The sequence below is a fragment of the Panthera leo genome, chromosome D1 (genome assembly GCF_018350215.1).
Source record: "Panthera leo isolate Ple1 chromosome D1, P.leo_Ple1_pat1.1, whole genome shotgun sequence".
Taxonomy (NCBI): domain Eukaryota; kingdom Metazoa; phylum Chordata; class Mammalia; order Carnivora; family Felidae; genus Panthera; species Panthera leo.
Genome location: NC_056688.1, coordinates 74,531,457 through 74,545,369, shown reverse-complemented (window position 1 = coordinate 74,545,369; position 13,913 = coordinate 74,531,457). Strand labels below are relative to the sequence as shown.

The following is a 13,913-nucleotide window of genomic DNA, read 5'->3' as shown; positions in this document are numbered from 1 at the left end:
CAGAGCATTGCCCATTAAGATGCAAATGCCCCTGGAACAGGGTGACACATTATTTTGCCAGAGCTTCCCATCTAAAGTACAAATCAGCTAATCTAATCTTACTCCTCCCCACTGTTTAATGGAGCCCAGAGTTCAAGGAGAGAGGAAACACTTGAAGGGAATCTGGATCATTTTGGAACAGGCAGTAGGTCTGGGAGGAGGCGGGCAGCAGTAGAGGGCACTGGGTTACTAAGAGTCAGCAAAGGTGCTAGGTGTCCGTGCACAGGGGAATTCATCAAAGACAAAATCGGATGGTGGCAAATACTGCCCATCCCCCACCCTCCTGAATTATATCCACACCCATACACGTGACCAGGGAAGGGAGACCCGCTCCAGCAGGCACCATGTCACCAGAGCCAGGGAGCCAGCCTGGCACCAAGATGCACTGGCCAGCACTGTGACCCAGGCTGTAAGGACATCCAGGGCCCCTGGCACCATGCCCCCACCCCTTTCTCTCCAGGACAGGCACACGCCACACAAGCAGACAAGCAGAGCAGCCAGTGGCCCTTGGTTTTTATTTTTTTCACATGAACAGCAAAGGATGGCGTTGTCCCATCCTTGCTCCTTTTGCATTGAATGTGCCTTAGGTCTTATGACCCTAGAATGTCATTGGAGCCCTCTCCTCTTGCTCCCAGTGCAGAAGGGGCAGAGAAGAAAGCACTGATGGTGGTGGGATGGGGTCCCAGCTCTCTAAGCCAGGCTCAGCACCCCCTCAGCAACTCCCTGAGGCCCTCTCCCTATAAGACTTAGACAGCAGGACAGAGACAGATGGCACAGAAAGACCCAGACAGTCTGGGAGACAGACCACACACACACACACACACACACACACACACACACAAATTCACATGCACAGACACACATACAGGCTGGCCCCTTCCTTTGGTATAGTTCACCCTAACCCTGGGGATAGGGTCTAAAGGTGGCGGTGGTGGTGGTGGGCCTGAGCTCTGGACTGGCCTCTGAGAGAGATGGGGCCAACTTGAATCATTGGTAGCCCAAGCTCCTAGGCCAGTGAAGTCCCCAGTCTTCCCTACCTGGGCAGACACCCCTTCACCTTCCCACCCACCACTTAGAAACGGAGATAGTTCAAGTAACAAGGATAGATGAGGGAAAGGAAGATTCCATTCTCATCCAGTCTTCTCACCTAGGGGCCTGTGAAACAGGTTTCAAGCCCTGGGTTTGGGTCATCTCAGGTCAGGTTTTTCTCCTCTTCACTCGACTCTTGTGCAGATCAGAAAGAATGGGAGTGGGGTGAGTCAGACTCTTCCATCTAGAAGCGGGGGGAGGTCAAGACGCTGAGCACCATTGCCCTCTGGAGGGGCTTTGACGGCCCCTATGGGGTTAGAGGTGGGGAGATGTCTAATTCTGGCTCCAGCAAGGAGAATTAGGCTGGCTCTTTTTAACTGTAAGCATTGTTCTGGAACACCAACTTTGCTAGAGAGATCCTTTTCCTGCTTACCCCCCTTCAAATGTGTACATTTCCCAAGTGGTATCTACTGCCCCAGGTCAGTCCTGCAGCCATCCTGACTCAGTTCTTGCAGGTTCTGGACCCCTCCCCCAGGAGGAGAGAGGGGTAACCACACCCTGGCTTCTCAATTGGCCTTGCTCAGTCTGTAGTCTTCCACTGGCTCCCGGCTCTCAACAGCTGACAAGGCGATGAGCATCTGGGCAGCATAGTAGGTGGACATGATGAGTGCCCGCGAGTAGGGCACAGGGAAGCAGAACTTGTTGAGGGCGATGGTCAGGTCTGAGATGATAAAGAGCAGTGCACCACTGCCTGCTGCCAGCTCAGTCCAGCGCCAGGCTGCCCCAACCAGCCGTAGTCCTGCCATAGCCCGCCAGCCCATGAAACTGATAAGGGCCACATAGACCCCCACCAGGTAGGTGAAGGCACCTGAGAGGCCTGGGTAGAGAAGAGCATAGCACAGGCCCGACAGCACTGCCATCACCAGACCTGTCCGAAGAGCCAGTGGCCGCATGCCAAAGGCCGAGGCGTAGAGCATGTGGGTCACGGCAAACATCAGCAGACCTGGGAGTGAGAGGGGATGAGGGGATGCTGAGGGCAGGCTCGGATGAGTAATGAGGAACATGGGGTGGGGGGGGGGGAGGGGAGTGCTTGGGATAACCCAGGAACTTTGTTTGGGGAGTATCAGGGGTGGGAAGAAATCCACAAAGGTAAAGATACCACCCCCTCCCCTGAGGAACTCCAGAGCCGATCACCAGATCCTCTGTCAGGCAATCCTCCAATAAGGGTCCCACGGTCTTTGGCCTCACAACCCCTCAGATGCCCCATATTCTTGTTCAAAAGCTCCCTCTCCCAAATCCTTGGCCACCTAAGACCCTCTAGCGCCCAGCCCCAGGATTCCTCCCAAACAGCTACTGTGGCAACTGACCGTGCACAAAGTAGCCCTGGTCTTGCCAGATGAGGAAGGCATCACCAAGAGCGGAGAAGACGAGCCCCACAAAGATGCGGGTGGCACTGGGGTGGGTCAGCAGGAATCCTAGGCCATGGGCCAGAAGGAAGAGCCAGAGGCAGAAGATGGGCAGGCACTTGATGAGGGCGCTGACCCACGATGGGCTGGACGAGGGCAGCCAGAGCACAAAATACACGCAGGTGGCCTTGAAGAAGGGCACCAGCTTGGGTCCCTCACTCTTCACCTGGAGGACATAGGACAAGGGCAGCACTCAACACTTACGAGCTCAGAAGATCACAGAGGTGTTCGGAGCCAGCACCCTCAGCCCAGACGTATACCCCAGAGCCAGGCCCACCTTCCAAGTAGGGAGGGTTGACATGCAGAAATTCAGTCTGGCCTGTCCCAACTAGCCAGCAGAATGTGAACATGCCCATCATCACCCTGAGGCTTAATTGATTAGGAAGGGGAGGGGCTCCGCTTTCCTGCTGCCCACATCCACTCTTGGCCCTAGGGCAGGACCAGAATGGTCACTCACTGAGCAGAAAACAGGTCTTGGGACAAAGTCCCCTCCCGCAGGCCAATGCTTCTCCTTTCCTGGCCCCTCCCTGTCCCTCCAAAACCCCTTTAACCCGTCTCTGCCACCATCAGCCACCAGCTGTCTGGAATGGAGTGAAGTCAGCAGGAAACCACAGAGACGCCACAACTAGCCACCTTGTGATCTTCAGTGGGGCCAGTGCACAGGCTTAGGGCCCTGGCAACACCGGGTGAGTGCCAGGAATGTGTGAGGGTGGGCACCTCAGCCCCCACAGGCTCTTTCCTTGGCCAGTCTGCTCCTCAGCCTCCACTCCAGCTGCCCCTAAAGGTACCAGCCTAAAGGTGCCAAGAAGGGCAAGGAGAGGAGATACGGATGCTGGCTAGAGAAGGATTTCAGGGATTGGGGAGTTGCAAGGGGTTGTCTGTCGGTCAGTCTCATTTCTCTGAGAACAAGAGCAACTCAAGAGCTCATCAGAAAGAGGCAGGAAGCGGGGGAGGAGTTCTCTTTCCAGCTTTTGCGCTGGAGCCAGCAGACTGGCTGGGAGGAGATGTGGAACTGAGAGGGGGGAAGTAACAGCAGCTGACTTGGCCTCAGACGGATCGGGGGGAGGGCCACTAAAGAAAGGTGTGTCTAAGGCCACTGCAGGTACTCTCCAAGCTAGGGAGGGGGGCAGATATCCTCAATCTGTGACACCCTGAAGCTCCTTTGCTTGGGCTTCTGGTACAGGGTCTCTATGGATGGTTCAGAACGGTTGAGGTTCCCTGTATACCCACATTCTGCCCAAAATGATTGTGCCTCTGGCTGGGTGAGCTGTCCAGCACAAGGCTCTGGGAGCACACTGACTTCCAGACTGCCAGTTACCTGACGGCTGATCGGACTGTGATGAAGGAGGTTGGGAAGAGGCAGATGGGTAGGTCCAAGGTCCAAGCCTGCCCTTGCTCCGACGGGAGTGAGAGCAGGGAGAAAAGATGACTAAGTCCCTTCCTATGGAGATCTCCCCCCATCCAGGCTCGTCAGGGCAGGGGCATGGGCGGAGGAGGAGACTGGAGGAGATGGACGGCCACACAGTCCCCAGTTCTCCCCATCAACCACCAGCCTGCCCTTGGAAGCATCAAGGTCTGCTCCATACCCGTCCCCCAGCCCCATGTGTCCTATGAGGAGAAACAGGCAGTAGTAGCTGGCGAGACTTTGACAATCATAGAGAATCCAACACTAGAAGTGGAAGGGTGGGGAAAAGAGACAAACGTTCGAGTTGAGAAAGTCTGAATGGGAAGCAATGTCAAGAGAGAATGACCCCTCTTCCTCCAGCACATTACCAATGCTGCTTGGACTCAGGGACATCCCCTCCCCCGCCCCAGACTTGTTTATGAGATAAGGAACCGAGGGAAAAGATTTGGGCCAGGATTCCCAGGAGGCCCCAGTCACCCTCCTGCCCTCCCCGCCCTCTCCCACGCCCTCTCCCACGCCTCCCTGTGGTCTGCCCACGCAGGACCGCCGGCCAGCTGCTGTCCTCTACCTCTTCCCGGCAACCAGCCCGCCGACCCGCGTCGGACACACAGACATCAACAAAGTCACGCTTCCGAGTCACATGCCCACTGTTTTCCTCCCTCCGGCGGGCGGGCAGGGGCTGCGTGGAGGAGGGGCGCCGCGGGTCCGGGGAGCGGTGGTGGGGGGGGGGGGGCCTTGACAGCGCCCACCTCCCTCCCGGGGACGCCGACCGCCGCGAGATCCCTGCCCCTTCCACGGCCCCCGGCGGCCTGGCCTGCCGCAGCCCAGTCCCCAGGCCGGTGGGCGCCGGACACTGGCTCGCTCGCTCGCGCACTCACCACAGTGACTGGGGACACCATGGCGGCGGCGGCGGCGGCAGCGGCTAGCACTCCGCTCCGGGCTGCAGCGGCCAGGACGCGCCCGCGGCCAGGTGAGTAGGCGAAGACGTAACAAAGCCCGGGGTGACGGACAATAACCTCCCGCTCGCCGCCAGGCGCTGGGGTTTCTGTCTGCGATCCCCACGACGTCATAGCACCCACGGCCAATGAGCGGCCTGGAGTCGGGGGGCGGGGCGCTAGAGACCCCGCCCCTCTGGGAACCTGTGCCAGGGCATCCCAGAACGTGACCGTGACCCCCCCCAGGCCCTGGACGAGGACCGAGCTTGACTGAGAGACAAACACATTCCTGTAGTGTACACGAGGCCACACACATCTCCTAACCCTGGGGATACAAGGCGATTCCCTCCTGTCTTTAAACATGCAGCACACACGGACATAGTTACGATTAGACCCACAACCTTCACTGTGTACCCACACACGTCTAAAGGACACACAATGGGCAGGGTACACACAATCTTCAAGCTGAAAAGAGGCACTCAAATAGGTACACAGCAGCCCATAGACTCGTGGTCCTAACATATATACAAACATGTACAGAATCACAATTACCTTTAGGCATCATACAAGTACTCAGACACAAACCCAGAAACCGCATTTGGACTCCCATCCCTCATGGTAAAAACAGGGACACATATACAGGCACGCAGCAGCCTCCGGAGCACCGATACTTAATTGCTCTTGGGCACACGCCTCTCATAGCTCAGAGAAGACAGTAACACGAGAACATACCAGAATGACTGACAGGCAGACCTGAGCATACTTACGGACCCGAAGGAGTATACTAACTTTCTCAAAAATCCAGCTTAAGCAAATTTAATGTCTGTATTGCACAGACTAAAGGTACACAGGCACATTTGGAACAAAGTCTCATCAGAATCATGGGAATTACATGGGTGGACAGGTATGCAAATGGACTGAAATCTAGTCCCAGTTTTGCCACTTGCATGCTGTGTGATTGGTAAATCACTTCCCCTCTCTGGCTTTGATTTCCTTATATATAAGATGAATGCATAATCTGTAAGTTTCCTCCCAAGCCCAACGTGTTGTGTAGGATGGGGACGAGCGGGCTGTTGGTGTCAGGAAATACAAGTCCAAGAGGCTTCCTGAAGACAGAGATTTCAGATACTTCTTAAAGTATGACCGGTGGTCTTTGATCTGCAGTAGGAGGGAAGTAGCTGTGTGCCAGGCTTTGGGGACTCGGGTTGGATGGGAGGGAATAAGCGGCCCTAATTAGCCCTAATTAGTAGCCAACAAGGAGTTTTAAACATCCTGGGATGACACTAAGGCCCTAGTGCTGGACCCCAACCTCATGCTGGGCCAGGAGAAGCCTATAGGCTACCTTCTGTGAGCCTCCCACAATGGGCCTCTTTTTCTTTTGGGACCCCTGCCCAGCTTTCCCCAAAGCCTGTGCTGACCTGACACCCACTTGGAGTGGGGAGGAGCCCTCTTTCAGTGATGGAATTGACAACCAGAGATTCAGAGCCAGGGGCAATAGGGTGAGAATCAAGACTTGAGATTGGGGGTCACCCACAGCCTTCCCCCATCCCCTCCAGGCCCCTTCTGCATAGAGCCTCAGTGGGCAGTGAACTCTGCCTGCCCTGCTTTATCCCCAGTCAGGGTCTGTGGGGAGACCTACCTTACCAGATGGGATGCTAGAATTGCTGCCCTGGGGACTTGGTGCTATGTGTGCGCGCACACACACACACACACACACACACACTCCTTCCTGCAGTGTCCTGCCTAGGAAAAAGATTGGATTGAGAGTTACCAATACTGTACTTAGTGCTAGTGATTTACTAGCTATGTAAATCTCTGTGACTCCCTAGCTGTGTAACTGGGCACATCACTCCATCTTTGGAGCCTGTGTTTCCTCATCAGAAAATGGAGAAATAGGGCTAGAAGATATGTGCAGACATTTCAGGTTTCCAGCCAAACCCTTTATTGTCACCTAAGGGATAGTTCTCAGAGCATGGCTGAGTCAGGGCACTTTTCATTTTTCTTCATGTTAGTTTCCCTGTGATAAAAATGAGAGAATGGGACTATAAAAGTGGTTCTTAACGAGCGAGACGTGTCAAAATTACTTGGGAAACTTTTTAAAAACGTACATAGCCTTGTCCTACCCCAGACCTACTAATTAAGTGGCACAGATCTTAATAAGCTTGGATACCCAAATACCCAATTACATAAGACCTAGAAATGTCATCTGCAGGGCCTGAGCCAATGCTTGATTACTCAATAGGCAATAATCATATATATGGGTCACATGCAAAGCAGGGGCATGTCTCCCAATGCTGGTTATTCTCTGTCCTCTCACTACCCAGTTCCATTCTCGGCTCTTCTCTACCCTACCCCTGGAAACTGACCTCTATGAACTGTATTTCCAGGTCTCACTTGCCCTCTGGCTTCTGACTGAGCTTGGCTCATGAGAGTCAGAGGCAGATCTGAAGGTGGAAGGAAAGTGTGGGTGGGGTTCCCCCTCACCAGCTTGCTGGGCTGAGCTGAAGTTCTGGCAATGGCTGTGCTTCTCCATGGCTACACCTCCAGGCTCCTGCGCTGGACCTCAGACTTAGGGATGGCAACCTCTCCCTGCTGTTGCTGGTCTTTAGGTAGGTGCCTCTCCAGCCTTAACTGTTTTCCTTAACCCTGCCCACATCTCTGCTAAGAGTCATTACATTCTCTTCTGTTGTATTTTTTTTAATGTTTATTTTTGAGAAAGAGAGAGACAGACCATGAGCGGGGGAAGGGAAGAGAGAGAGGGAGACACAGAATTCAAAGCAGGTTCCAGGCTCTGAGCTATCAGTGTAGAATCCAAGGCAGGGCTTTAACTCATGAACTGCGAGATCATGACCTGAGCTGAAGTTGGACACTTAACTGACTGAGCCACCCAGGCACCCCTCTTCTGTTGTATTCTTGAGTGTACAAGCACCTGGACTGATACAGTTGCCAACAAAGCAAAGGTGATGCCCCCTTCCCAAAAAGAAGGAGCTTATGCAATTTCATGTCTATGGATAAGACTTCTTGTTTGTTTCAAAAATAAAAGTTTAGGGGCACCTGGGTGGCTCAGTCGGTTAAGCATCTGACTTTTTAAAAAATTTTTAAACGTTTTTATTTATTTTTGGGACAGAGAGAGACAGAGCATGAGCAGGGGAGGGGCAAAGAGAGAGGAAGACACAGAATCTGAAGTGGGCTCCAGGCTCTGAGCTGTCAGCACAGAGCCTGATGTGGGCTCGAACCCACGGACCGTGAGATCATGACTTGAGCCGAAGTCGGACGCTTAACCGACTGAGCCACCCAGGCGCCCCAAGAATCTGACTTGATCTCAGCTCAGGTCTTGATCTTCAGGCCACGAGTTGGGCTCTGCACTGGGCATGAAGCCTACTTAAGGAAATAAATTAATTGGGGCGCCTGGGTGGCTCAGTCGTTTGAGTGTCCAACTTCGGCTCAGGTCATGATCTCTCAGTCTGTGAGTTCGGGCCCCACGCCAGGCTCTGTGCTGACAGCTCAGAGCCTGGAGCCTGCTTCGGATTCTGTGTCTCCCTCTCTCTCTGCCCCTCCCCCATTCATGCTCTGTCTCTCTCTGTCAAAAATAAATAAACATTAAAAAAATTTTTAAAGAAAATAAATTAAATAAAATTTTATTTTACTGTTTAGTGTTTTTGTGTTGAATTGCATATTACAGGGAACAGAAAGTGGGATAGGGGCCTGAAATCAGGCATCCCTTCCTTTCTGTACCCAAAATGACCTGTTAGCATGGTCTTTTCCTCACAATTTTGTAATTTTTTTCTTTACTTGTCTATCTCCCCTGTAAGAGTGTAAGTCCATTCACCCATTCATTCATCCATCCAACAAATGTTTGCTGGGCTGCAAGTATGTACGAGCCACTATTTAGATGCTGGGGGCTAAAAACTGCAGTAAGATATAGGCTCTGTTCTTGTAGAGCACACAGTTCAGTTCAGGCAGGCAAGTAAATGATTATTATGTAGTGTGGCAATTGAAATAATTTAGGTATAAAGGTATGTTTTAGGTGACATTAGAAGGATGTCAGAATCACTCGTTGTGCCTGGAGGCATTGAGGAACTGGGGCTAACTCCAAAAGGTTGAATTGGTCTTTACTGAGTAAACATCAATGGAAATAACGTTCTAGGCAAAGGCAATGGCACATGAACATAGGAGCCCAAAAGACACACTGAACTCTAGGAAATGCCTGTAGTACTGGCATAAGCTGGAAAAGTGGAAAGAGTGAGCCTGTAGAAGTAAGCATGATCCAGGTCACAAAGGATAGGGATATTCTGCAGAAGAGTTTGGTCTCGATCTATAGATGACAGTAAGCTAGGTGTCTTCTGTCCCTTAGCTTCTCTGATTGTTCCCAGCTCTTACACACCAGAAACATGGATAACGCGTAGAAATGGTGACCAACCATCATTCTGGGCTAGCCTCGCTTTCTCCTCTGGGGCTTAGCTAACCCAGTAGCTCTGATTCCTGTGGTTTTGCAACAGGATACTTTGTTCTCACCTGGCTGACTCCACGTGGCATTGTCATCCAGCTCTAAATTGTTTACCTTTTAGCCAACTCTCAGAGCCACCCTACCAAATCCCATCCCACTCCTGTCCCACCAGTAAATCTAGGGAAGAAAATTAGATACCAGTGAAGAGGTGTTCAGGAGGGTGTGACAAGTTCAGAAGTTCTGATAACACTGTGGGGTCATTGGTGAGTTGTTAGAAGCAAGTTGAATGTGTGTCAGCCAAGTGCATATTTGGGAGGACCTGAATACAAATCTGGGGCTCAGGACCAAGGTGAAGATAGGGATATAGATTTGGAATTCATAGCCATACTGAAGATATGTGGATGTGATTAACCAGGGAGGGGTCTTGAGAGAGTAGAGAAGATGGACCAGACCAAGCCCCGAGGGACCTGATATTTAAGAGGGGAAAAGAAGGAGAACCAGAAAAGAAACAAACACGCAGGTGAAAAGATATGCTGAGGATGTATCTGGCTGCACCCAGATACACCCACGGCCAAGTACACTCACAAGGAAAGAGACAGACACACCCAGACACAGATGATATGCGGATTTGTGTTTGGACGCCTCCTTCTAGGACACATGGCAGATGGTAGTTCTGCTTCCCCATTGTGGTAGGTCAAAAACTTTGAAGACAGAGGACAATGACTCATCTCCATTCCTGACTATGTGGTTCATCAACTCATGGTCTGTATGAGGTTCAACTCCCCCAATCCCAGCCCAGGGCGTTCGTACAGGTCCTTCTCTGCTTACAGGAGCCAGCCTAGGAATACAAAATCCCAGTGTTGGGGCGCCTGGGTGGCTCAGTCGGTTGGGCATCAGACTTCAGCTCAGGTCAAAATCTCGCGGTCTGTGAATTCGAGCCCCGCGTTGGGCTCTGGGCTGATGGCTCAAGAGCCTGGAGCCTGCTTCCGATTCTGTGTCTCCCTCTCTCTCTGCCCCTCCCCCGTTCATGCTCTGTCTCTCTCTGTCTCAAAAATAAATAAACATTAAAAAAATTTAAAAAACAAAACAAAACAAAACAAAATCCTGGTGTCACCCTTCCTGTGAAGACATCCTTTCCAGAATGCCTCTGTCATGCTGGAGCCCACTTGGGCCTGGCAGGTGAGCCCTGCCATGATGCAGGGTCTGCTCCTGGAGCCTTTAGAAAAAAGACAAAGATTTTAGCAGGACTCATCTTTCCAGTCACTCAAGGCTAAATTTTTTTTTACATTTATTTATTTTTGAGAGACAGAGAGAGACAGTGTGAGCAGGGGAGGGGCAGAGAGAGAGGGAGACACAGAATCAGAAGCAGGGTCCAGGCTCCGAGCTGTCAGCACAGAGCCTGATGTGGGGCCTGAACTTACAGACTGAGAGATCATGACCTGAGCCGAAGTCTGAAGCCCAACTGACTGAGCCACCCAGGTGCCCCACTCAGGGCTAAATCTTAATGCTGTCTTGAGATAGTATGTGGGTCAGTGTCCCTAAGGACATTCTGAGCTCTTTGGTTGACTTCTGGTCTTGGGGACAGACACACCTGGGTTTTTACTCCTCTTTCCTTTTCTTTGTTGACAAGGGCATCATGAGGCCTTGACACCTAAGTGGATTTCTGACTATAAAGCTACCAAACCAAGGGTCTCCTAATGTGGTTCAATACCAGAGATGCCCCAGGAGGGATCCCTGATTTCAATTGGGTGTATGGGATTGGATGACCTCTAACACCCGAGCTTCTAGAGTCCCTAGCTCTGTGAAGTTCAAATGTTTTAGTCAGTCCTACGTTGGGGTCACCCAAGTTCAGCTGTCTCACCAACCTCAGTCCATCACCTTCCCTCTCCATCCAGACTCTACGCTCTCAGGGTTGTTTTTTTGTGTCGTTCCTTCTTCCTTGTTGGGATGTTAATATGAGGAAGTAGAAACAAGAAAGGAGAACTATCTGGGGTTTGAGCAAGAGGACAGTCTTTGAAAAAAAAACACAAAAACCCTAGATGATCCCACTCATTAAGCCCCAGAACCCTGAATGAGTAATTATCCCCTTAACACCAGTGCCTGAGGAACAGTCTTAGGGTAACAGGCCAGAGCAGACCCTCCTGTCTCTTCCTCTCAAAGACCCCATCTTCCCAAACAGATGATGTCCCCTGCCCAGGCCCTTCTTCTGTTACCCCACTCAGATACAACCATTCATTCATGTAACTGGTATTTATTAACCACTTACAATGGGCCAGGCCGTATCTGGGACACAGACATGAACAAAACAGACCTTCCCTGTCCTCATGGAGTTCACAGTCTAGGGGGAACGGCCAACGTAATGACCATGGCCTCAGCTTCCCACTTGCATGCTGCCTCCTCTCCTCAGATCTCCCTAGGCCAGAAAATTGGGCAGGGACAACAGTGACTGGTTGGACTTTCTCCAGGGGATTCCTCCTAATGGGACCAGGGCAAAGGCAGCGAGGTTGAGGTACCCTGTGCAGGGGCCAGGAGAATTATTTGTGTTACCTCAGCCCTCTCCAAACCCTTTCCTATTCCAGCTCGGCTTCCTGCCCCCCATCAGGACAAGAGAGGGCTTTGGGAGCATGTTGTGCTCATATATTATAATAGGATTTAGACTGCAAAACAAAAGAGCTGGAATTGTGACCATGCCCCTCTTCCCACCCCGGACCGCAATGCTCCCCACCCCCACCCCCCACCCCACTTAGCCAGGCTCAGAAAGGGAGGGAAGGCAGCAGTCAAGTGGGGATGCTGAGCAGTTCTCCCATCCCTGAAAAATCTGCCCATTCTTCTCCGTTACTAACACAGACACACACGGACACATACATATCCCACTGGGCAACAATATCCAAAACTCCATTGTGCAGAGAAGCGTTATGAATGATCTCCACTTGCTGCAGGATGAGCCAGGGAAACAGGCTCACACTGTAGAAGGAAGACTGCATTAAAATCAGCGGTGCCACATTTAAGGATTTCCAGAACAAGTCTAATTTAAGAAAAAAGGACACTGAACCAGGGTTGCCAATTTTTTATTTTGCCGCATAAAGACTAAAAAAGGGAAAACAAATGCTATCACCATCACTTTGTAAAGGAAAAAAAAAAAAAACATTTTAACCCTAAAATAAGAAAAAGAAAATCTCAGAATTGAGGCCAATCCTTTAAATAGACGTCAGCTTAGTGAAAAGGGCCATATTACTTATATTTTTCCCATTTCTTCTAGGCCAGCAGCAGGCATTTGGGCACCATGAAAAATGAGGCACAGAGAGAGAGAGAGAGAGAGAGAGGCACTGGCCACGGCAGTGTGGATGTCATAGGAGCAGCTCTGGAGGGCAGCAGCACCACCCGGTTTCTCTTGGGCACATGGTTTAATCTTTCTGAGTCTCCATTTCCTTTGGAGAAATGAGTAGCTCCCTTAGAGAGTTTTTGTGGGAGTTTAATGAGAAAAGTAAATAAGGTACCTGATCTGAATAAGTGCTCAGTATATAGTGCTTACCCTCCTCTGGGGGGCGGGGTGGGGGCATTTATCTGCCCGCAGTGACTTAGGCAACAGTCTTTTCCGAAGAGAAGTGGGACTTCTCAACATTCCCAAGCTTTGCAGTGCATCAGAGTCACTTGGGAAGCTTATTAAACATACAGATGATGGAACTTCACGCAGGAGTTCTGCCTCAGTAGCTTTGGGGTGGGGCTCCGGCATCCGTGTTTTAATGAGCTCCCCAAAGGATTCAAATGCACACTGAAGTTTGAGCACCTCTGTGCTGGATACAAGCATAGGAATCAATAAATAGCCGCAGGGACTCGTGATGAAAGAGGCACCAAAGAAAGGGTTAACTGAAGGGTAACTTACACTACCCTCAGCCGCAGCCGCAGATGTCTGAGAAGGTTTCCCAGGGCTTGAAGACTAAGCCAGGTCTACCAGGCAGAATAGTGGATATGTGCAAAGACATAAAGGTGGGACAGAGTGTGACTAGGTACGTCTGGGGCATAGGGTGCCAGGGCTGGTGGTGGGAAATGACGCAGGAAGAGGTGTGTGTCTGGGCACTGGATTGTGGCGGGCCTGCACTGCCAAGAAGTTTCAAATCATGATCAAGTCCAGGGAGAGCCGTGAAGATTTGCAAATGGGGGTGAACAAACAGATTTTCACTGTAGAAAGCTCATTTTTTGAAAGCAACCAGTATGGAGAGTGGGATGGCACCGTCAATACTGGGGGCAAAGAGAACAATCAGGAAGCTGTCCTAGTAGCTCAGGAGAAAGTTGGGAAAGATGTAAGTCGGAGTAGTGGCAGTAGAGGGTTGAGAGACAATCGTTTTAAATGTTTGTTCATATTTGAGAGAGGGAGGAGGGAGAGAGAGAATGAGGGAGAGCGCACGTGCACATGAGCGAGTGAGGGGCAGAGAGAGGGAGAGTCAGAGGATCCAAATCAGGCTCTGTGCTGAGAGCAGAGAGCCCGATGACAGGCTCAGACTCATGAACCATGAGACCATGACCTGAGCTGAAGTCAGATGCTTAACCAACTGAGCCACCCAGGTGCCCCAATGAGGAATCTTATAAGACTG

General features: G+C 51.4%; 1 protein-coding gene and 1 long non-coding RNA gene across 4 annotated transcripts; one reads left to right on the top strand and one right to left on the bottom strand.

Annotated features, from left to right (window-relative positions):
- Positions 1 to 535: 535 nt before the first annotated feature.
- Positions 536 to 5,037, bottom strand: TMEM86A (transmembrane protein 86A). Of its 3 annotated transcripts, none has more exons than XM_042906651.1 (3): positions 4,956 to 5,037; positions 2,436 to 2,700; positions 536 to 2,071 (listed from the first exon to the last, which is right to left on the bottom strand). In XM_042906651.1, exons 1-3 carry the CDS (start codon positions 5,007 to 5,009, stop codon positions 1,635 to 1,637), a joined length of 756 nt encoding a protein of 251 aa, XP_042762585.1. In that variant the 5' UTR covers positions 5,010 to 5,037; the 3' UTR covers positions 536 to 1,634. The 3 variants fall into 3 exon arrangements, with proteins under 3 accessions (XP_042762585.1, XP_042762587.1, XP_042762586.1); XM_042906653.1 differs by lacking the exon at positions 4,956 to 5,037 and adding an exon at positions 4,818 to 4,943; XM_042906652.1 differs by lacking the exon at positions 4,956 to 5,037 and adding an exon at positions 2,812 to 3,834.
- A 280-nt stretch (positions 5,038 to 5,317) lies between these two features.
- On the top strand, positions 5,318 to 12,697 carry LOC122201087. The gene is made up of 3 exons (XR_006194071.1): positions 5,318 to 5,778; positions 7,262 to 7,483; positions 12,581 to 12,697. It is a non-coding gene; the product is annotated as an uncharacterized LOC122201087 (long non-coding RNA).
- Positions 12,698 to 13,913: the final 1,216 nt, after the last annotated feature.